The 25,099-nt window shown below is 39.3% G+C and overlaps 1 protein-coding gene across 1 annotated transcript in view; it reads left to right on the top strand.

Annotated features, from left to right (window-relative positions):
• Positions 1-1,193: 1,193 nt before the first annotated feature.
• The window catches only part of hk2 (hexokinase 2), a 42,957-nt gene continuing 19,051 nt past the window's right edge, over positions 1,194-25,099 (top strand). Inside the window, exons 1-8 of the mRNA XM_085367064.1 lie at positions 1,194-1,462; positions 6,540-6,702; positions 8,010-8,158; positions 12,466-12,585; positions 16,988-17,083; positions 20,133-20,232; positions 20,736-20,919; positions 23,201-23,362. Coding sequence (XP_085223190.1) covers positions 1,400-1,462; positions 6,540-6,702; positions 8,010-8,158; positions 12,466-12,585; positions 16,988-17,083; positions 20,133-20,232; positions 20,736-20,919; positions 23,201-23,362 — 1,037 coding nt within the window. The 5' untranslated portion in view covers positions 1,194-1,399. The remainder of the gene's footprint in view (positions 1,463-6,539; positions 6,703-8,009; positions 8,159-12,465; positions 12,586-16,987; positions 17,084-20,132; positions 20,233-20,735; positions 20,920-23,200; positions 23,363-25,099) is intronic.

Raw genomic sequence — 25,099 nt, 5'->3', positions numbered from 1 at the left:
CAATACTGTTTACAAGTCGTTTAATGAGAGAAATTTGGATTATAAGTGCCAGGATGTTCCAAGCATCTTTGAAAATGTGTGTTTTTTTTGTTTTGTTTCATTTGTTTCTTTTTTTTTTATTTCCTTCCTTTTGTTTATTTCCTTTTGTTTATTTCCTTGTTTGAGTTGTTTATTATTGAGGTATTGGATAAAATTTGGAACCTGCCTGAAGTGAATTTTATACACTATTGTACCTTGTATAAAAATCACAATCTGCAAAGTATCAACAAACGGCTGAGAAATTGCGTTCCTATTGTTTGGTTCATATCTGAAACATCTCTGTACTGTAGAAATAGGCGGATGAATCCAAATATTGATAGCATCGATTAAAACGCTGGTTTTGGTAACAGATTAATACTAGGATTGATATGTTGTCTCTATCCTCTAAGTCAGGGGTGTCCAACTCCAGGCCTCAAGGCCCAGTGTCCTGCAGGTTTTAGATATCACCCTGGGTCAGCTCACCTAAATCAAATGATTAGTTCATTACCAGGCCTCAGGAGAACTTCAAGACATATTGAAGAGGTAATTTAGCCATTTAAAGAAGTTGTGTTGGATCAAGGACACACCTAAAACCTGCATTACACTGGCCCTTGAGGCCTGGAGTTGGACACCCCTGCTCTAAGTTCAGTGTGTAGCTCACTGAATTGTGTTTATTGCATTATTTTATGCAAATGAAAAAAATCCTCCTCCTCAAACATGCACCATAAAAAATGTCCTTTTTGAAAAAACCTTTTTGTGTTGACTGTCACATGTATTATATCTATAGCCTATAGCACATTTAAACAACGTTTAAATTCAAGTTTCAAAACACATGAAAGGCTGAATGGTGTCCTTTGTTGTGTTAAGTATTGTGGAAAGTAAAAAATCGTAGTGATTTAGCGGTCATTAAATTCTGTTATGAATTTGGAAACTGATGATGATTCATCATAACACACTGCCCTACCCAATATCGGCTGTCTTAAAAGTAACAGTATCAGTATTGATATTGGTATCTTTAATACTGGCCCTGTATTCACTTTGTATCACTTCGATACCAAATTTTGTAGTACCTCAGCACTGTTGTTCTGTAATTTTTTGGAGAAAAGTGATATCACCGCGACATCTCTGCAGCCAATCGGCGCCCTTCTTTCTCTCTGACGTCACCACACTACCAGGTCCAGGAAGCTGGAAGTTTCACTAGACTTTTTTTTTTTTGCACAACTCTGTTTTTAAAGACGAGTTTAACTTACGAATTTAAGACAAGTTAGCACTGTTGTGTGTTTGTTATTTAAGGGAGGTGTGTTTGTATTTAATTTCTCTGTAAGTCTGTAGAGTAGGAGGACGGGAAGGACGTAAATTCGCCACACATCCCTGACTAAAGATGTCAACCTCGAACCCTCTGGCTAATTACAGCACGGAACTCCACGATGACCAAGCAGATAAAGTGAGTACTGGCGTTCAACACTCCGCTAGTTATGTTTTGGTAGCTATCTCCAGTATGGTGACGTGACATTTGAACTTGATACGTCTCAGGGAGGACGTGAAACCGGGGTCAAACAGGTCGCTAGGCTGTTAGCATGTATTGTTTGCGTGTTATTACTTCTTCCTCTTTGGCCAAAAAATCTGCCGTTAACTTAATTAACCCCACTTCATTGCTCACACTAGAGGAAGTATGAGCAATGCATTGGGTAACAGGATTCAATAAAGCTTATTACGCACTCTATAGAGAAGGTAATGTCATATCAGGTTTCGTCAATGCAGTGTGTGTGTGTGTGTCCCTTTCTTACTCTCTGTATGGGGAAATCGTTAACGCCCTTTTCTTGGAAGAAACGGTAAAGTGTGGAAAACTTGTTCAGGGAAGTAAAAGCACAGTAATGTTAAAAACTTTAGTAGTTCCTGTCATTTGTGTCCCATTAAGCTCAGTGGGGATATACTTATAGCACCGTCCCATATCATCAATAAACCTGGGTTTTAACTGCTACGACTTGAATTTTATGTTCTTGATGGTTCATTTATAACAGGAAAAAGCCATCATTGCTGCAGAAAGCTCCAGATTTTATTTAAGAAATTTGCAGTGTGCCCAAAACAAAAGAAAACACTTAATAACAATAAAACAAACCCAGGGTGACACAGTGGAAAAGCGATTAGCACTGTTGCACCAGAGCAAGAACACCCTGGGTCTGAGTCCCCCATCTGACTGGAGCCTTGTTGCTTGGATTCTGCATGTGTGTGTGGGTTCTCTTCAGATACCTCGGCTTGGCTCCAGCCCCCTGCAAACCTGATTTGGATAAGTGTAAGAAAATGGATTAATGGGAAAATAAAATCATCCACAATAGGAAGGTTACTTAATGACGTGGTATTTACAGCTTTCCCAAGGGATTGTCACAGCGGATGTGTGCAGAAGTTTGATTTGGTGCAGTTTTTATGCTGCGACCCTTCCTGATGCAACCCTTCTATTTATTCAGGCTTGGGACAGGTTACTTAATGACATGACACCATACAATACAAGTTTACAGTATTATTATATTGTCATTATACATAATATTTTCAAAAATATTTAAATTTGTAAAAGAAAATTCATTGCAGGAATTTTTGTTTTTATCATTATTGACACAGGCTTCAAGGCCAGCCCCTTAATTCGAACACATTCTGTTTGATAAGTTAGTGACATGCTTTGGTGAAGGGACTGTGTTATGCTGTTAACGCGGTAGAGATGGGAAAATCTGTCTTGACTGAGATCAGGCAGATAGCTACAGTCTTCTGCACAACTTGTCCTTTTCACGATGCCCAGAGGCTCACAGTTAAAACACACGTCATCATTTGTGAAAACACAGGGATGATTAGCAACCCTAGTACAAACACTTCCTGTGACTGCTTCAAATTAAAAGCCTGCAAGTCACAGGACTGTAACATTTACATGATAGAGCCTTCTTTCTAGGCTAGCCCTTGCATACTAATAGATATAATCTGTACATTGCCTACGAGACTGTATGCGAAAGATGGGTGCTTAGTGATCAGCTTATGTAAGCAAGTTAAACTGTATGGGTGAAAATGCACATGCCTGATAATTACTATTAAATAATAGCGTAATAAAACTTGAATTTACTGCCATTTCAGACAGTGTAATTCCTTTTGTATTCCATTTTGAACAATCTTTTCATTGCTTTTTCATTTCATTACCTACGGTTTGACTTCTTATTCAGTGTTTCTGGTGGTAATCTTATGCAATTTGTCAAAATAGCCAAAACGAAATTACAGCAGTATTACCCTTGGACCTTTTGAGCTGATTCTTTTTGATTAATGGCTGAATGGAACTCATTTGGCCTTTTGTTCTGTTGTTTTGCTTTTTTCTCCTATTGTTGCACTCCAGTCATTGCTGTCATTTAAACGGGGAATTGTATGAATTGATGATTTTGCTTGTTCATTGACGCTACCATTCATCTACGAAACCTTTAACAGCTTCTCTTGCTGTGAGGCTGTTTACTCACACTCAGCTTATAATTACAAAACGTGAATTGGTCTGTCAGATACTCCTGCTGAGGGGAACATTTAAAGAATCAGACCTCTTCTCTTTCTAAATTAAATTTTAAATGAATGAATGAAGTATAAATTCCCATCCCTTTAGACTTAATAATCCCCTAATAACAAAGTAAAAACCTGCTTTTAGAAATTATAGCAAGAAACTTACAATAAAGCTTTGTAGTAGCCCCCTATAGTGTCCAGCTGGTGTGTGTGTGTGTGTGTGTGTGTGTGTGTGTGTGTGTGTGTGTGTGTGTGTGTGTGTGTGTGTGTGTGTGTAATTTCAGGCTTTGGTAACATACTGTACAGTGTTTGTTTTTTCTTCTGAAGCATAAGCTTAGCATAGTCTGTCACTTTCCACAAAAGAAAACGGTACAAGGCGCCTGTGAAGAACACATACAGTTATATTGTGGAGGACGGGACAGTCACGATCATGGTTCAGAACTGTTCTAGGAGCAGATAATGAGTCCTGATAGCTCGTGACTCGTATGAGATGTGTAGCTCTCCTCTTGAGAAGGATAGGAAGCGCTGTCTACAAGAGGTTAAATGCTGCTGTAGCCCATCCCAGCTGTCAAAGGGGAGGTAGTAGGATAGCAGGACTCCCAATGAGCAAGTTGCTGCTGCAGGGCGCCATAAACAGTCATTCACGCTCACATTCATCCCTACTGCCAGTTTAGAATCACTGGTTAACCTAACACATATGCCTTTTTTCACTTTCAAAGTAAGTAAAGACAATTTTCAAGATAATTTGCGCGTATTGAGGAGTTTAAAGAAGCGTCGATTTTATTATTCTAATATTCTTCCTGTGGTGTAGCAGTTGGAGAGAAAATTAAAGTTGACAGAGAAAACGGTTGATAAGATAAAGATTCTTGCATCTATCAAGATGATAGCGCTCCTCCTGGGTCCTAATCCAGTCAGTGTCAACAGTTCATACAGCTCCCTCATTCACAAGGGGTCGCCACAGCAGGCAGCTCCACGTATTTGATCTGGCAGATTTTTGCACCAGCTGCCCTTCCTGAGGCAACACCCCAGACATGGGAAAGCTCTGAATTACACCTGCTATTGATCCTCTCTTGAGGTCAATAAAGAGAGTTAAGGTTAGTGAAAGGCTAATGAAATACTCTCAATAGCAATTGCAAATAAGCGGTCAAAGAGGGTACCTCTGCCTCTACCAACGCTGAACAGGTTGGAATAGAGACTGGAGCTTTGGATAATGTTTCGCCCCTTGTCAAATCCCTTCAAAGTATAGAATAAATATCTCCATTTTACTCTATCAAAAGCTGTTTCCACGCTCCAGCAAAACTAATACCTGTGGGCCTGAAGAGTCCGAGAGGAGATGGTTAATACTGAGAAAGACCCTCGCACTGAAAAAAGAAAATCTATTTTTAACAAAAGTGTCCTTTTTTTTTTTTTAAATTAGGTATTGGAGAGATCTGGGTTACATGCAGTACATGCATTATACTTTATTAATAAGAGAAAATGCCATATTCATTGAGAAATTTGCTCTTTTAACTCACTGGAACAGAGACGCGTTATATAAGCCATGTGAAGAATCTGCAGGTGTATTTTTATGTACTATGTACTTATGTAATATCACTGTGTGTGTGTGTGTGTGTGTGTGTGTGTGTGTCTGTGTGTGGTATCAGCCTATTTTCCTGCCGAATCTTAGTCTCTTCCTTTCAGAAAGTGTAATTTCCACTTTCATAGTACTGATGTACAAGGACTACAACATTCAATCCATTGTGTTCCCTAGATACACGGTCCAACCCGAGGACCACGGTGACCTAGTACCAGAGTTGAGTTGTTGAAATGGGCTTATTTTCATTAATTTCTGTTATAGCTGTTTTTTCTCTCAAATCTTGAACAATACGTGAAATTTTTTGTTACCTTCTTGCTTTAGCCTTGCTCCAGACTGTTAAGTTTGCCTACAAAATCTTGTAAGGATTTTCAGAATAATTTTAATTTCTTTCTTTGTTGGGACGTCTTAGGCGGGGTGTCAAACATAAGACCTGGGGGGCAGAATTGGCCTGGTAAAGACTCCAGTGCGGCCCACTAGATGGTTTTGGAAAATTTGAAGGATTTTGGACTTTTAGCTGTTCTCATAATTTTCACTGTTTGTCCCACCCATAAAGACCTCCCCCGTGGACATTCATGCTACACGGAAGTAATAAAGTAATAGTAGAAACTGTTAAATGACAGGAAAGTTCCAGTTCTTTTAGAAGTCTTTTTTTTTTTTAATATGTCCACAGTAAAATAAATGAATACAACAGGACATTTTATGTGAATTAACAAAAACATTCTGCATTATAACTACAGGACAGTGTGGGCAAATTTCTTCCACTTTAAGCCCAGTATTAGTTCTGGTGACAGATTTCTTTCATTTAATGCAGCAGCAGTACTTAATCACGTAGAGAAACTGAGACATGTTGAAATTACACTTCTTTTTCTTATATTTTCCCATCTCATGGATTAAGTGAGTGTAAAGTTAAACTACACACTGACAGAAGGGGCCTTTCACTGGTCTGGCTCACTTCCATGCCCTCAGGTGTAGGATACCACAGTATGGACACAAGTTTGGTGCAAAAAGTAACATCTTCTATACAAAATGTATAGAAGTGAAGAACAAAGAGTCTAACAGTCACGTATTGAAGCAGCTGGAGCACACCTTGCGTTGGGAGTTTTAAATATCAAGCTACACAATGTCAACGTCTTCAGTTACCAGTTGGGGAAACTAGAAGAAGTCATTTGGCATTTATTTTTAACTTTAACATGATGATGCTGTTTACTCTGTGTTTCTATTTGAGTTTGTGTGGGGTTTTTTTTGGGTTTTTTTTTTTTGTTTTTTTTTTCAACACTTGAAAGGAAGCTACATGCTATTAAGCAATTATCCTTTTGAACCCTGCCAAGGAAGACTGTAATGCATGTTATATTTTCTGATGCAGACTAATCTAGTACTTAGGAAATACTAACTTTGTTAATTAATTACTTATTTATTTATCTAGGTGGACAAATACCTTCACAACCTCCAGCTGTCAGATAAGACTTTGATGGACGTGTCACTACGATTTCGTCGAGAGATGGACAAAGGCCTGTGTAGAGACACCAACCCCACTGCTGCTGTCAAGATGCTGCCCACATTTGTGCGCTCCACTCCTGACGGAACAGGTAATACCCATTTCACGTACAGGATAATGTTCATTAAGGCTGGGCTATATCATACCATTCACGGTAATACCGGTGTAATTTTGGGCAACGAGAGGAAAATGAAATATCGGGATAGAATATGGGTAAAACGCGCATGCGCAGTGCCTTTGTTTACATACGCACATGGCGGCGACACAGAATGAGAAGGCAAAAGTGGATCGTTGAATGAAACGGATGAACCAGAATTGGTTTGTGAAAATGCTGCAACTTCAGTGGTGTGGAACTGGTTTAGCTTTCGTCCGTCAAATACACAACAAAGCACTATTTTCGGTAGCGCATGCTAGCGGGCCGTCGTTATTACCGTGTTTTTTGGAAAATACGGCGCACTTAAAATCAATCCTTTGATTTTTCTGAAAATCAACAGAGCCCCTTATAATCCCGTGTGCCTTATGTATGAATTCTAGTTGTGTTTACTGACCTCGAAACTATTTTATGTACACGGCGCTCGAAAATCTGTCAAATGTTTTAGTGCGACTTTGCTAAGCTATGAAGCCGCACCGCTTGATGGGTTGTTGGAGCATTACGGCTATCGTAGGCAGGAGCCTCGCGGAGTGATGCGTACTGTGCTTCAACATAATGTTACCGTATTTTGTGTATAACCTCTTTTTAAGTTTTGTGGATATTATACATGGTTATGCTGAGGATATGTCGGCCAGTTTCCACTGGAAATGCCTTTTGGTTAAACTGTCAGCAAGGAATTTGCATTTGCACTGTTAAATTTTTATATAACTTTAATGCACATAAAAAACAGCTGCTTGTTTAAGTGAAAATACATTGATGGGGTTTTTTTGCACTAATAAAGTTGTGGAGTTGTAAAGTGTTTTGTCTAGTGTCAATTATATCGTCAGTTATATCGTTATCGCAAATTTTCAAATGTATATCGTGATAAATACTTTTGGTCATATCGCCCTGCTCTACTGTTCATATGAGACTGTAAAGAGTTGGTGTAAATGACGTGTCCAGTGAAAATGTGTTCCTTGAAAAAAGTGGATTTTGTCTTGAGGCAAGATGTTCTCATCTCAAACCAAAAACTATTTAGATAATTCATTCACACATAACATGTTCAAATTTATCCTATATATCCTCTTTACCATGAGAGTATCTACTACAAGGGTGAGGAGTGAGGAGTAACACTGGCAGCCACCTGTGTGTCTGTGTGTGTGTGTATAGAATATGTATATATATATATATATATATATATATATATAAATATAATATTGTGAGTGTTGTGCTGTATGTAACTCTGGGTTTATTCTTTTGTTGAAAAGAACAAGGACAATTCCTGGCCCTCGACCTTGGTGGATCAAACTTCCGAGTGCTTCTGGTCAAAGTCATGGGTAATGGCGAGCAAAAAGTGGAGATGGAAAGTCAGATTTACGACATTCCTGAACACATCATGAGAGGCAGCGGGTCTGAGGTAAGACGCGTTCCACATTATGGAAGGCTAATTTATGTTTTTTCTTTTACCGTGTGCTTTGCTATCGCTGAGGTTTACGAGCCATGTACGAAGAACGAAGCACGCACATTGACAGGAGAAATTGGCCTCATCAACCCAAAAATGACAATTAAATTATCATTAGTTTATTTGAAGTACATCTATACAGGCAAAAAGAAAAGACTGTCTTTTAGTTCTAATGAAATAAACTCTGATCCCTACAGTGTGCTAGAATGAGGTAAATACAACCTCAGATGAACAATTACACATGAGATTTTATACTGTGTCATTATTTATGCTCAAAGCCAAAATGCAGAAGCAGCATGTGCAAAACTACACACTCTGCATCATTCAGTAACTTATAGGACCACCAATTAATAACTTAAAATAATACTTTTCAGTCTCTCAAATTATTGTGGAGGAATTTAGGTCCACTCTTTGCAGGCGTTCATTTCTTAACCGCTCTCTTAAGGTTGAGGACTGGACTTTGACTGGGACACCTTGATTCTTTTCTCTTTCAGCTGTTCTCTTGTAGACATGCTGCTGTGTTTGGGATCACTGTTCTGTTGCAGAACCCAACCGTGACCAAGCTCTAGTAGTTAACAGATGACCTTATAGTTGACTTTAGAAAACTTTTGGATACAGAGGAGTTCATGGTTGATGCAATGGCCTTGACTTTGCAACTCTGCCAAATTAATGTTTGCTCACATGTTCTTTTCAGAGAGATGTTTCTCCTGGCAACCTTTCCAAGCAAGCCATATTTGTTCAGTCTTTTTCGAATAGTGCTGTCATGACCTTTAACATTGAACATGCTCACCTGAGGTCTGTAGATTCTAAAATGTTTTGTGTTTTGTCTGAGCATTAAATTTACTATGATGTTCCCTGGGAAGCGTGGCAGCTGCCTTGAATGTTTTTCCCATGTGAATAATCTTTTTCACTGTAGAAAGAAAAAGGAGTTCACATTGTTTGGAAATGCCCTTCCAACCCTTCCCAAACTAATGGACAGCAAGCTACTGAAAACCTCTGCTTTTATAGACAGGCTCACACTTGCTGATGATCAGTTACAGTGGCTTGCAAAAGTATTCGGCCCCCTTGAACTTTCCCACATTTTGTCACATTACAGCCACAAACATGAATTAATCTTATTGGAATTCCACGTGACAGACCAACACAAAGTAGTGCACACGTGAGAAGTGGAACGAAAATCATACATGATTCCAAACATTTTTTACAACGACACTAAACATAAAGCCAGGGCAACAATGGAACGGTTTAAAACAAAACATATCCATGTGTTAGAATGGCCCAGTCAAAGTCCAGATCTAAATCCAATCGAGAATCTGTGGCAAGATCTGAAAACTGCTGTTCACAAACGCTGTCTATCTAATCTGACTGAGCTGGAGCTGTTTGCAAAGAAGAATGGGCAAAGATTTCAGTCTCTAGATGTGCAAAGCTGGTAGAGACATAAAAGACTGGCAGCTGTAATTGCAGCAAAAGGTGGTTCTACAAAGTATTGACTCAGGGGGCTGAATAATTACGCACACCCCACTTTGCAGTTATTTATTTGTAAAAAATGTTTGGAATAATGTATGATTTTCGTTCCACTTCTCACGTGTACACCACTTTGTGTTGGTCTTTCACGTGGAATTCCAATAAGATTAATTCATGTTTGTGGCTGTAATGTGACAAAATGTGGGAATGTTCAAGGGGGCCGAATACTTTTGCAAGTTCCCCCACTTAAAATGACTAAATACTTTTTTGCCCCACTGTATATCACCACTAGGGATGGGTATTGAAAACTGGTTCTTGTTGAGAACTGGTTCCCACTGTTTCAATTCCTTGGAATTGTTTGCCATTTTTGCAAATGATTCCCTTATCGATTCCAGTCGCCCCGGATGACGTCACCACGTTGCGGAGCGTCATTTACCTGGCAGGAAACGCGGCGCCTAACGCTCAAAAGTTTGATTATACTTTACGAGAACGGCTGACAACAGGGCAACTTGCAATACTTGCAAAGTAGATATTTCATTTAAGGGAGGAAACACTACGAATATGCAAAAGCATTTGCTCACAAAACACGCGATGACCTTAAATGAATGTCGTGTTTTTAATTCTGCTCGACTCGTGAATCTCAACCCAACAGCAGCGGTAACGTTTGCACGTCCTCTCCCGTTAATGCGGCAGGTAAATAATCAACTAACAGTGCATATTATGTTAGCGCGATCTGCCTTATTACAAAACCTGCCATTACTGTGCATTTAGGTGACCATGATGAGAGAGACAGACAGAGTCTGGCTGGCTCAGATGCTGGCAGTTCTCACTGCAGTCTACCGGTAGCGTCTCCTTTCAGGCCAGGATAGACGAATGTCACCGAGCAGTAAGTTTGTGGTCAAAGGCTTGCACCCATTTGCCACAGCAGAAAAAAACAAAAACAACGCTTGGACACTGCTAGCACGGGGCGCCTACACAAACGCAAAGCAGGAGATCAAGCATAGCTGAATATGTTTCCAAACCAACTTCATTCTAAGCCAAAGCCATTTTTTCTTGTAAAACAAAGGGGTGCCTAGCAAAAAAGTTTGGGAACCACTGATGTAGCTCAACATGAAAACCAAAACAACACACTAATTAACAACCTCAGTGTCGCTCTTTTAAGACTGTTGAACTGAACTCAGTGCATGAAAGAGATCAAATGCTTGGTTTATAAATTTTAATAATATTGCAATAACAGTTAGGCATGTATAATTATCCTTTGTTTGTTTTAGAGTGACAAAAAAATCCTCGCGTTTTATTTTAATGTTGTGTAATTTTGCTTTGCATTTAACATCATACTACTGAGCATTAAAGGAGAGCATTACTGCAAACCAATCAAATGTGCTTATTTAATTGTTTCTCCATAAAAGCAGAAGTTTTGAGAATTTTCTGCTGTGGAGGAACCAGGTGTGTGTTAACACAGGGCCACAATCTTCCCAGGAGTGGGTTTCCTAGCAGATTCATGCCACTGTTTATTAAGAGCTACATGCCAGACTCTGCAGGGCTCATTTAGCATGTTAAATGTTAAAGTTTGTGTCAGTACAGTTAGAAAAAGACTGAACAAGTATGACTTCTTTGGAAAGATTATCAGTAGAAAAGCTCTTCTGTTTAAAACAAACATGGAGCAATAAAACATATTTACTCACGTGTGTTCGCACAAAACTGTAGATAAATCATAAATAAACCTGGTGTTTATAAATATACTTGTACCTGGATTTGTTTGTACTTTATGATTACATTTAAAAGTGCCTCTAACTATGTGTACAAACAAATGAATGGATGTGTTTTTCTTTAGGAAATTTGAACAAAAGTCTTTAAAATGATGCAGACTGCAGGCAACAAACACAAAGCTGTTGTATTAGAATGAGTTTAACATGGTTGCAAGAGCAAAATTGGATGTTGCTCACTTGTCAAAATCTCACAGTGGTTTTGCGTGTTAAGCCATTTTTTGTGCAGATTAAGAACTTTTCCATGCAGGTATTTGTAAATGCGTAGCAATGTCCTTTGGTCCGATGAAAACAAAAAAGGAGAAGTTCTGCCATAATACACAGTGCCACGTTTGGCAAAAACCAGACACATCAGCAATAACACCATTATACCACCGTCAAGCATTGGGCTTGATGTGGGCTTGTTTTGCAGCAACAGGACCTGGGCACTTTCCAGTCATTGAGTTAGCCATGAACTCCTCCGTATACCAAAGTATTCAAGAGTCAAAAGTGAGGCCATCTGTCTGACAGCTAAAGCTCGGCTGAAACTTGCAGCAGGACAATGATCCCACAAACAGCTGGAAATTTCCAACAAAATGCCTGAAAAAGAGTCAAGGTTTTGAAATGGACCAAACTGTAGTCTTGAGCTGTGCATAAAGGAATGCCAATGTAAAGTAGAGTGGGACGAAATTCCTCCACAAAAATGTTGATAAAGTCACACAGGAAACTATTACTTCAGCTTATTGCTCCTACTTGTGCTTCTACAAGCTACTTAATTCAAGGTATTGAACTGTAAAGTCCTTTGAAAGCTTTCTTTATTGCATGCCTGAGTTGAGATGTTGTTTACAATTGCCATAGCAAAGATGTGATGAAGTGATGTATAGTGATGTTAGTAGGATTTAAACGGCTTCAGGACTCGTAATAATGTATCACATGGTTCGTTACACCAGCAGCATTGCTAGTTGGATGAACAATGCACACATGTATGGAAAATTAAAGATGCAATTTTTTATCTTGCAGTTAATAAGAAAATTGACCTTTCTTCTCTTGTAGTTTTTTGACCACATAGCTGCTTGTCTGGCTAACTATCTGGACAAGATGGGCATGAAGGACAAAAAGCTTCCTCTGGGCTTCACCTTCTCGTTTCCCTGCCAGCAGACTAAGTTGGATGAGGTGAGTGATTTAAAAGTTCTGCCCTCAAATCACAGATTTGGATGGATTTCAATAAAGATTCAATTCAGTTAATTTCTTTCTTGTATTTCTGTTTAAGTAGAACTCTTTTTTTTCTGTGTTTAGATATATAAAGAGTTGAAATTGTTTAAAATAAATTAATGATAAAATAACACAATTACTGTTACCATTTCAAGTTTGGCATTTTAGTTGTTTCTGAATGAGTCAGATTTTTGTTTTTGACCTCTTCAGAAGTTCAAACTGCTACCATACTTTATATCTAAAGTATGGTAGCAGATATATTAATGGATTAATGGATTGCATTTATTAGAGATGGACCGATCCAATATTACGTATCGTATCGGTCCGATACTGACGTAAATTACTGGATCGGATATCGGAGAGAAATAAAAAATGTAATCGATCCATTAAATATCAAAAAAGCACCTCACAAAACTTGCAACACGGCGTAACTCGGCTCATAACCGTAGCACATCTGAGCAGTGTGGTCACGTGATAGAGCGGCTGTGTGTATTTGTAGCCTCCCTACCAAACCAGCATTTCATCTCCGAGGAAGTTATCCCACAGAGAAGTAAAGCAAGTGTGTAAGTTCATCTCTGAATGTTTGTAAAGCATTCCCACGTTAAGCTAAACAACCGATATATGGAGCGAGTGCCTCTTCTTGCTGTTACTTCAATCGTGAAACTGATTAATGATCAGCTGATCGGCTTTTCTGTCGAGAGTCCGTCTCTCTTGTTTGTTTTTGGCCCACTTCGCTCCAGAAAGAGGAAACCAGTGGCTGAACAACAGCAGCACGCTTAACCTTGATAAGCTGTTGTTAGAATTCATTTAATATTACTTTCTACACCAGGATCTTTTTCTATGTAGCTGACGGCTGGTAACTTTGCAGGGGCGGATCTAGCAAAGTGTAGCCAGGGGGGCCGATAGGCCATGAACAGGGAAAAGGGGGCACAGAAACATACTTTTCTTTCTTATTCTCATTTAAAATGTCTAGCTTTTAATAAATAATTATCTGAATCTTACACCCAAAGTTTTAATTTGATGTAAAATATATAGAAGTCCATTACCGTATATAGTAACTGTTAAGTCTAATATACCCTAGTAAGCTATAGTACTTTTTCCTTTGGGAAGGTACCATCTGTGCAGTCTGCAATTCTGTTGAAGAAAGATGTTGAATCTATTTAATTATTCTTGAAAAATAATTGATTTCTGTGCATTTTTTTTTTCACACTGCATCAAATTAAAGTTGATTACGTTGATTAAGCATCATGAGGTGGGTTCCCCTTTTTTTTTTTTTTTTGCTGGGAGTTTTAAAACCCTATTGGTTAGGTTGCTTAATATTTCTGCTAAGTACTCTTTAAAATACCAGAATAGGGAGGATGGTGTAGGTTTAAGTTTATTAGATTGATCAGTTTTGCTGAACTATGAAATATTTTGGGTGCAGTGTATTTTTTGCATACAGGTATAACAGAATAGCTTTAGTGTTTTTGTTTTGTTTTTTTTAACTTGAGTATTAACTTATACAAAAAGCAGCAAGATATAAAAAAAAAAGTTTTAAATGATTAAAAAACACACTATATCGGATTCATATCGGTATCGGCAGATATCCAAATTTATGATATCGGTATCGGACATAAAAAAGTGGTATCGTGCCAAATCTAGCATTTATATAGCGCTTTTCTAGGCACCCAAAGCGCTTTACAATTCCACTATTCATTCACTCTCACATTCACACACTGGTGGAGGCAAGCTACAGTTTTAGCCACACCTGGGGCAGACTGACAGAAGCGAGGCTGCCATATTGCGCCATCGGCCCCTCTGGCCACAACGACCAGAGAGCAGGGGGATCGAACCGGCAACCTTCCGGTTACAGAACTTCCCAATCCCCTGAGCCACGGTCACCCCTAGATATCTCCTTTAAAGTGTTGCCTTTCCAGATCTGTGGCTCCTATCTGTAGCAGGGAGATATCTGGTTTTTAGAAACGTCTTGTCTGTACGCTTGGTTGGTCATCTGATAACCTTTCTTGTCTGGACGAAGAAGGGGATGCGGAGAGCAGCATTGCTCTGCTGTTGCATGAACTGGGCCTTTATTTTTTGTTCTTTCAGGGTATTGAAAATAGCGTGAAGTTTCTCTAATGGTCCTCTGCTGTCAGCTTTTACTTGCAGCAGTCAGTGAGGGCTTCATCACACTGCTGTTTTTCTTGGGTTATTACGTTGGCATTCTTTCTAACTCTTCTTTTCCTGTGCAAAAAGTGATGCGGTCCAGTCTGTGAGTATCTGGACACTTGCTCTTTGTGTTCTTGTTGATTTATTTCTTTATTTTACTACATTAAAGTGCCAAGTCTCAGTTTGTGTAAGTAAGGGAACAGCTGTGTGATATATGTAACAGTTTTAACACAACACATTTGCCATTATTATGACAGCTCACTTCACTCAATAAGTTGCAAACATCTTCAACATTTACTGATATTGGAGTTTCCATCCTTGTTTCTAAATTGAGCAGCAAGTGCTGCAATTTAAAGCAATCATGCTAAAAAGCCCTTTGTTTGCTCTGGCCACATGTTTTTAATGCTTAATTGTATAATATTTAAAGAATCTAGCTGATTCTTAGCACGCACGATGCTTTTGTGTCATTGTGCATTTTACCTGTTGCTTCCATCAGCAGTGAAATATTCAATAAATGACAATATCACAGTTCTAATTTGACATACAGCCAACCTCCTATGCTTTTCCAAAACCACTTCTATACTTAAAATAATGGTTTGGGTTATGAGACTTTTTTCCCCTTCAATTCAGTTTTTTCTCTTTCCATCTTTTTAAAGGAAGCTCATTTTAATTCATCAGTAGAAATTCGGTTTATGGAGGGTGGATGTTTTTGTAAATTGGCCCTAAGTGTACATCTTCAGGAGCTTTTTTCCCCCCGTGTACTCAAAAGGTTTTTTTTTTTTTTTTGGTTTTTTTTTTGTCCACCATGGAGAAGACTTCCTCAGCTTTTTGCTATTTTCTACTTTGTCTGTGCACCCTTGTGCAACAGATGACACAAACTGATGTTTCTTGTAGATTTTTCTTTTTTTTTCTTGGTTTTTATTTGTTTTTATTTATTTATAATTTTTTTTACATTTTTTTAGACAATTTGTTCTTCACATTTTTACTTTTTTTTTTTTTTTACACTTCTCAAATTGACAGATAACTCCACCACAGCCTAATATCCAACACTCACTCAGCTTGAACCCACAGGTGAGCACCTTTGTCCATAAACATATGTTGAAACGACACGCAGCTTCCTAAGGTTTTAGTGACCAAACTGTTCCAGTACTTTCAGACACAGTTTTGCATATATTACAGCTGAGACTTGGTACTTTAATGCTGTCTGTTATATTATTTTAGATTTAATGTACAAACCTGTTTTTACAGTGAAGATGGTCACAAGTTTTTGTGGCTATTTTAAAAATATGCAGTAAAACTGGTTACAGCAGACAGAGGAGGCATTCAGTCTTCTGTTTTTCATTTCATTTTATTTATTTTTTTACGAGATTTACAAAGTTCATACATTTTAAAAGAGAAATTATTAGTTAGCAGATAATTACTCTGGCTTTTTTTCTATTACTAGCTGCCAGTTGCTGAGTGACCTTTCCTGTTTCGTATTCGTCTGTAGTTTGTACTTGATGACTAACAGATAAAAAAATAAATGGGAAACACGAAGTTTCACAGTGTTGTGCTGAGTTCAAAATCTGAAATCATGCCATCAATAGAAAGGTCACAGTCTCCTTTTGCCTGTGATGCACACAGCCCTGCACTGAATGTGTCACCTGAGGTAACATGTTCACTGTCATGTTCACACATGACCTCAACACAAATCAAACTGATCCATCATCAGCTTGGACTGTGAACATATTTTAAAAGTCTTCATGGTGGACTCTCTCTGGGCTGAATATAATCCTTCCAGCTTGAAATTTCTTATTGATAATACTCATTAATTTTTCTCTGAATGAATGCTGGTTAGAATGAGCAGCTTTCATGTCCCAGACCAGGCTGTGTTGTGGAACTTTATAAAAAGATAAATGTTTATCTTTGATTTATAGAGTAATTACCACCGGCTGTTTATTTACTTTGCTGTTTTAAATGTCCATATTTTACAGGGAAGAGTTAGCATTTAGTCGTTGTCAGGTTCAGTTATTATTAACACAGTGTGCGTTGCCACCTGAGTCGGGGACTCTTACAGCCAGTGGTGAAGTATGTTTCAGATTTTAGGTGATTTGTAAATCACTTGGTTGATTCACTCAAGCATTCTGTGAGTTGATGAGGTGTGTAACAACTCTGAGCAATATATCATGAAATTATTTTTTAATTGACTTGTCCTGTTGTTGTTTTTTTCCATCTGCAGGCTGTTTTGATGTCTTGGACTAAAGGCTTCAGGTCAAGTGGGGTGGAAGGACAGGACGTGGTCAGCCTTCTGAGAAAATCCATCAAGAAAAGAGGGGTAATTATCCAAATTTATAAACACTTGAACATTTGGAAAGGTATTGAAACAGTGCTAATTAAGTGTAGCTGCAGTTACATTCACTGGCTTGCCACTGTGTTAGGCACACCTTAGTAGTACTAGTTTGGACGTCCTTTTGCTTTCAGAACTTAATTCTTGATGGCATAGATTCAGCAATCGTCAGGAAACATTTTGGTCTGCACTCCCGTGATATCATCACAGTTTCTCCAGATTTCCCGGCTACATATCTGAAATGCAAAGTTCTGTTCTCCTGCATTCCCATAGTTACTCTATTCGATTGAGATCTGCGACTGTGGAGGCCATTTGGGTACAGTGAAATCAGTGTCATATTCAAGAAAACGAATTTAGGATGATCTGAGCTTTGAAACATGACATGCTAATGTGTGGGAAGCAGCCATCAGAAGGTGTTTAAAGGAAGTTTAACTAGCAAGTAACAAGAGGCCCACAGTGTGTAGAGCAGAAAACTCCACCCTTCTTTAAACTCATTTACAACTCTTTATGAAAGGTTGTAAGGACAAGATGGGAGAAACACCCTTCAACCATGTTATGAATGTTGGTTTTTCATACTTTGTCCACCAGAGGGCACTGTGCAGCGTTCCTGTTTGTATCATTTTTGAAACAGCAGGAATACAACAGAAAGTTGAGACAGATATACTGTAGATCAGTGGTCCCCAACCACTGGTCCGTGAGTCGTTTATTACCGGGCTGCAAGAGTTGAGGCTCGGGTGTGAAATGTATGGTTTTCAGGGTTTTTAACGTTATTTATTTATGTTTTTAAATCATATTTATCGTTAACTCTGTTTCCCTGGATCTTTGCCCGTGTGTTATGAAGAAATCTTTGTTTTTCGGTACCGGTACTGGTTTGTTTGTTTTTTTTTTGTTTTTTTGTTGTGGTATTTATCCGCAACGCCTTAAAGTCCGGTCCGTGAAAATATTATCGGACATAAACTGGTCCGTGGTGCTAAAATGCATGGGGACCACTGCTGTAGATCAGTGTTTCTCAACCTTTTGGAGCCACAGTACATATTTCACATTAGAAAAATCACATGGCACACCACCAAACAAAAATGTCACAAAAAGCATATTGATCATTTTTCCCTGCGCACCAGGGATAGTGGAATTGGCTTGCTTTGTCCCCAGTATACCTTTTTTGCTTTCATCTGACCACTACTCATGCTAGGGCCTTCATCTGGGTCTGAATTTTCTCCAGGACCAGGTCAGAATGACTACTTTTTCTTTTCAAATATTTATTTATTGCTATTACACGCTGCGTTGTCTCACTCACAGTGTGACTTTATGCAATTTCTTCTTTGTCTTCTTCTTCTTCTTCTGTTTTACTGGCAGTTGGCAACCGATTAATTAGAGCAGGTCGTTGTACTGCCCTCTAGTGGAAGACATTGTAGTTGTTCTGCCCGTGACTCACACCAGCCGCTCGGTGTACTAATCAGGTGGAACCAGATAATCTTCCACAGCACACCTGATCATTTCTCACGGCAATCCTATTTGCCGCAGCACAGTGGTTGGGAAACACTGCTGTAGATGTAATTAATTCACTAATTAAGTGAGGACTGCTAAATAATTACACGTAACACATAGTAGAAAAATCTTTTTATGTTTCATGTCCCGGGAAAAAACCCAAACCATTAGACAATATATCAGATTTTAAGCTTTGCTGTGTAAACTGTAACCTCTGACCAGTCAGCCTGGCACAACTATGCTATGGTTAAGCAGCTAATACATTAGCATCGTTGGCACACTGAATATTTGCATTAACAGGAGTTTGAACAGGTGTACCTAATAATGTGGTTCATCAGTGCTTATTCCTCAACCTGCAGGAAAAGATAGACTTGGGCACACATGAGAAACTCAGTGTAGAGGTGTTGTTTCTCTCATCCTGTCTGATTATAGTGTAAGGAAACTTTGCAACATGATCTCAAAACACGCCTGACACCACAAGGCAAGCGTGCTCGTTTTACTCCACTGTTTCATGACCAAATCGTTCTAATCGTTAAATCCCACAAGTCAAGAAGAAGCATGCCCATCTTGGCAGTGGTCAAAATCATTCAACCACTGACTCCTTGTCATTGGTTGGATGATGAAGAGCATATAACAGAGCAGATGAGCAGATCAACCATCACTTCTCAAAGCCTTTCTAATTTCTTCAGTAAGCTGGCTGAAGTAGTGGAAAGACTCAGAACAACATGAGTAGACAAATGCAAACCACCAGCCTGACTTGTTCTGCTATACATCTGCCACAATGCAAACATGTCCATGCAAGTTGATAATTTTCATGTATCCAGGGGTTTTATGAATCATCTTCATGAGCATGCATACATGGGGAAAAGGAGTAAGGACTGAACCCAGTGCCAAAACTAGAGTTTATGGTGAATTCTGAGTATACGCGAGGCTTGGCTCACCTCAAACAAGATATTTAGTGTCTGTTGACAACAAACTTACAAGTAATTCACACTGGCTCTTTTGGAGCAGCAAATGGTAAAAAAGTACAAATGGTACAATGTGAGAGTTTGCTTTGGTTTCTACGTGAACACACAGTGCCAAAGAGCATCCTGGTTGGAGCTCGTATGCAAATCGTGTACTCTAAGGGAGGACTGATATTAAATAAATGGAGCAGATACAATAGAGCCTTCGCAATGTGAATGCTCAGGCTCTAATAACTTGGAAGAAAAGATCTTTTTGTGCAGGCTAACACTACATGCGTCTTGTGCAGGTGACCTGGGGTAATGACAGCATGAGCTGCTGCATTGTGCCTATTAAAGATATCAATGATACTTCCAGCTATAAGTATGGAAGGTCATCCACAATAACTAAACAAATGTCCTCAGCAAACCTCAGCAAGAAAACACGTTTAGATAAAACACCTGCATAATGTCCTCATAAAAACTTAAAGATTGATTTCAGTGTAGTAAATTAAACAAAATGAAGTGCTGAAGTAAATCCAAAATACTGTGATGCAAGAAGTAGTGAATTCAAATGAAAGCTTGTTTTAATAAACAGATTCTCATTGCAGGACTTTGACATTGACATTGTGTCTGTGGTCAATGACACAGTGGGAACCATGATGACCTGTGGCTTTGATGACCGTCACTGTGAAGTTGGCCTCATTGTAGGTAAGTCTAATGTAACAGTGACTATAAATGGATTATGAGGCTCAGTGAGACTTCTACCACACAACAGTGATGTAACACCCATTAAACTGCATCCTAATGGATGAACTGCTCCATCTGTTTTCTTCTTGGGTAAAAATATCGATGTTCATGAAAAAAAAAATCTTTTAATGCTGAAGGCCAGAACATGTGGCACCTCACTGTTGCACTCAAAAAAAGAAATTTCCCTGCTGAAGTTTCTTATTCATCTCTATTTAATTTTTCCTTTAATGGATTTCATTCAGATGCAGTTTCTGCTGCAAAGTGTGATATTATTGTTATAGTATTATATTTGTAACTTGTATTGTAAAAATATATACAAACTAGAGGAGAGAAGTGAGCACAGGTGCTTTCACACTCATCTTGTAAGTGTAATCTTAAATGTGCCCACTAAGCCCAGCCGACCTCTCAGTTAGTCGTTATATAGTTACTGACAGAGTTGTTGCAGTGAAATCTCTTTTCTCAAGGAACGGGGACCAACGCTTGCTACATGGAGCAGATGAGGAACATTGGTGTTCTGGATGGTGACGAGGGGCGGATGTGTGTAAATACTGAGTGGGGTGCTTTTGGGGACGACGGGGCCCTGGAGGACCTACGCACTGACATTGACCGGGAGCTGGACGCAGGCTCATTCAACCCTGGCAAGCAGCTGTGAGTGTGTTTGTTCTCACACGACTTGGTATTAGATAAAACATCCCACGCTGGTGGCTTCACAGGCAGGCGGGTTTGAATTAGAAGCGACTCTCTCTGATTTCCATTCATGTGGGCATATTGAAATACTTTGTCTGACTGCTTCACCTTTGTTGATGTTGTTGCTGATATTATGTAAATAACCTTTTTCATATACTAATTCAGAGTTCTGTCAAAAAAGTCAGTATGTCCTGGAACATTTGCGGTTTTGCAGACATGTGGACATGTGACAATCATGTAGGTTCAAGTGAATAAGGCTTCAGTCACACAGGCCTAGAGATTGGTCCATGACCATCTGGCAACCACCGGTCGTGAGGGAAAAATGAATATTCGGCTCTGCTAATACTGGCCAGCTGCTTTCAGAGTATCAGTGAAAATGAAAAATGCGATGCAAACTGGAAATGGAGCCCTTCAGCACTGCAGCCGGCAAATTAAAAAAGGCACAGCTAACTATTTCTGGTTTATGTTTCTTTAAGTTTTACTGCTGCTTGGCTAGTTGTTGGAGTATTTGCAGACAAACATGAAAAACTAAAGGTGACCTGCAGGGAGGTTTTTGGTGCAGCACCTTCTTTGCAACTGATTTCACCCAGCGACAGCCATCAACCTGCAGGAACCATTGGCAACCTGTCAGAAAAGCACATTTTTCCCTAGCAACCAGTGGTTGTATCACATCCAGTATAGTGGACAGCTCTTGATATCACATGAGAAACCTCAATAAGAGGTCTGGGCCCAGACAGGGTTTAATAGAGTTAGGTGACGGATTTAAGTTTGCGTGACCTTAATTTCCAGTCACAATAAAGCATGCAGTGCGTCACAGAGAGATTAAACAGTTTATATACTTCAACGAATGACTTTAATGCCTAATTGGTGGATCATTATTACCATGTAATTCTAAAACAAAAATCAAACTTTTGACAGTTTATTTATTAAAATCTTTGTAGTTCTGACTGTCTCACACTTGTCAAACATTGTTATTTGTTTGTCTAAAAACATAAAAATAATACTCTGCTGGAAAGGCAGTTTACCTCAGCATTTAATTTGGGAACAGCTTTGTTATGTGCTGCTTACTCAATGAGAGTAATGTATTCTGAATACTTTGGATTACTTAATATATTATCATGCTTTTTTACAACTACATGAATGTACTATTGCTTTATTAATCCTTTATTTATCCAGGTAAAAAAATCTCATTGAGATTAAAAATCTCATTTCCAAGAGAGACCTGTGTGATTGCTGTGTGATTTATTACTATTACTGAAGGTTACTCGCCATACCAATACCAACTAGATGTTTAAATCTTAATATAAAATGAGTAACAGTAAGGTGGACATTAGGTAAGGCTGCACCTTTTGCAGTGATCTCCTATAGAAAACAGGTCCGCGGCTCCAAACCGTAGTAAAGGGACCTCTGGCTATTACGTCGGGTTCCGTGTCGGGCTCGTAGCTGAAAACTAGCTTTACTTTATTGTGTGGTTCAAGTTTGCTAGCGAGAGACAGAGAGAGGCGTTGAAAGGCTGCTCCAACGGAACTTTTTGTTTCTGAGGAAAACACGAACACAGTGTACAGTCGAGTCTTAATAGCTTACTTACAACTGGGCTCGTCAGGCTCTCTTTTTGGCTGCAGTGGTTATTATTATATTTACATGCTTCCAGCTCCCGTTTCTGCTCGGTGACAACTTGTACTTTTCCACTCACCTTTTTCTCCCTCCTCACGCTCACAGACACATAACGGGTATGGCAGTGCATTCTCCGTGCAGCACAGACTACACTGCCCATGAGGCTACATTCTTTAGGGCTATGCCTGTAACACTCTGCCTGCATATTAAATCATTTTTGTGAATCATTTTTTAAAATATTTCTTTACGTCATTATGCGGGCCGCAAGTAGGGGTGACATGGGCCGCGAGATTGAGACACAGGCATTAGAGCCTCTTAATGCGTGTTTTGTTTGGGGCGTGGAAAACAAAAATAGAGAGAGCATAGCCGAACATATGAAACAGGAAAATACCGCCATGTAATCCCTTAATTTCAGCAAAGTAACTGTATTCTAAATACCACCTTTTTAAACGGTAACTGTAACAGAATACAGTTACTCATATTTTGTATGTTAAATACGTAACGGCGGTACATGTGTTCCGTTACTCCCCAACACTGTGTGTAGATGTACATAAATAGAGCTCATCATATTTTATAAATATATGTATATCACATTGTTTTGCTTCTCTTTTTTTCATGTTGCATGCAGGTTTGAGAAGATGATTAGTGGGATGTACATGGGGGAACTGGTACGTCTCATCTTGGTAAAGATGGCCAGATCACAGCTGCTGTTTCAGGGCAAGACTACGTCAGAGCTCCTCACCACCGGACACTTCAGTACCAGCCACATCTATGCAATCGAGAATGACAAGTTAGTTTTTCTTTGTGTGTGTGTGTGCACATCTGCACCTTGACACTGCATTCTGTGATATCTCTCAGATGGCGGATTAAGTGCAAACCTGTTGAACATTATGTTAGTAGCAACGAGCTATGCCAGGAATTAAGATGCTCATCGAAACTGCCGAACAACCAAGAGCTACATCTGACACTCTGCAGACCTGAATTAGTCTGTTAAATGTTAAAGTTCATGACAGCACAAAAAAAAGGCTGAACAATTATAGCTCCATTGGACGTCAGTCTAAAAATAACATGGCAACACTGCTGACGTTTTTAAAGTTGCATAGGTTGGGTGGGCTGGCTGTAGTCAGGAGGTAGAGCAGGTCATGTACTAATTGGAAGGTTGATGGTTCGATCCCTGACTGCATCCTGCCTTCTGCATCACAAACTCCAAATTGCTCTCCGATGCATCGGAGTGTGAATGTATGCATTATATAAGCAGTAGATAATAACCAGGGGCAGCACGGTGGCACGGTGGTTAGCACTGTTGCCTCACAGCAAGAAGGTCCTGAGTTCAATTCCACCATCAGGCCGGGGTCTTTCTGTGTGGAGTTTGCATGTTCTCCCCGTGTTTGCGTGGGTTCTCTCCGGGTACTCCGGCTTCCTCCCACCGTCCAAAGATATGCAGCTTGTGGGGATAGGTTAATTGGATAATACAAATTGCCACTAGGTGTGAATGTGCGAGTGAATGTGAGTGTGAATGGTTGTCTGTCCCTGTGTGTTGGCCCTGTGACAGACTGGCGACCTGTCCAGGGTGTACCCTGCCTCTCGCCCTATGACAGCTGGGATAGGCTCCAGCACCCCCCGCGACCCTGAAAAGGATAAGCGGAAGCGAATGGATGGATGGATGGATGGATAGATAATAACCAGTCCATTCACCATTCGGATGAAACTCATTCATGCAACAGGAGCCCAATCACAGCAAGAAATCTCTAACAGAATGGTGAAAAAGGCAAAGAATCAAGGTGTTGTAATGGCCCAGACCTCAGCCTGACTGAAATTCTATGGCAGAACCTTAAGAAAGTAAATCTCCAAAAGTTGATTCTGTTCATCTGGACGTAGCGTTTTGTGGGAGAAACGTTTCGTCACTCATCCAAGTGACTTCTTCAGTCTCAGCTGACTGCAGGTTCCCCAATCTTATAAACAGTACGTTTGCATAATGTCATTATGCAAATGTATTCAAATTTACTGTACTGCAAAATGTACTGTTTATAAGATTGGGCAAACCTGCAGTCAGCTGAGACTGAAGAAGTCACTTGGATGAGTGACGAAACATTTCTCCCACAAAACGCTACGTCCAGATGAACAGAATCAACTTTTGGAGATTTACTTTCCTGGATGATTGAGAATGCATCAAGACGCTAAGAAAGTGTTGCATAAATGAGTGCTCCCACACTGCAATGAACTGAAGCAACATTTTAAAGAAGAGCCAAAATGACACAATGACAAGAGAGAGTGATAAAGTCACACACAACACAATTAATTCAAGTTAGGGCCAAAATGACAATCACGAGTATTTAGTGAACAATAATATTATAATTCACACTCCTTTCACATCTGTTCACATATTTGTATCAAAGTAGTCCTTCTTATTCACCAAAACTTTCAACAAAATGAAATCAACAGGGCATTACTTTATATACATTTTAATGCATGATCACTCATATTCATTTAATTGTAGGAAGCCAAACTTGAGATTATAATTTGTTTA

The sequence above is a fragment of the Diplotaxodon limnothrissa genome, linkage group LG12, assembly GCF_057381915.1.
Source record: "Diplotaxodon limnothrissa isolate DT_005_m linkage group LG12, D_limnothrissa_male_GT1.1, whole genome shotgun sequence".
NCBI classification, from domain to species: domain Eukaryota; kingdom Metazoa; phylum Chordata; class Actinopteri; order Cichliformes; family Cichlidae; genus Diplotaxodon; species Diplotaxodon limnothrissa.
This window is presented reverse-complemented; position numbering and strand designations above follow the sequence as displayed.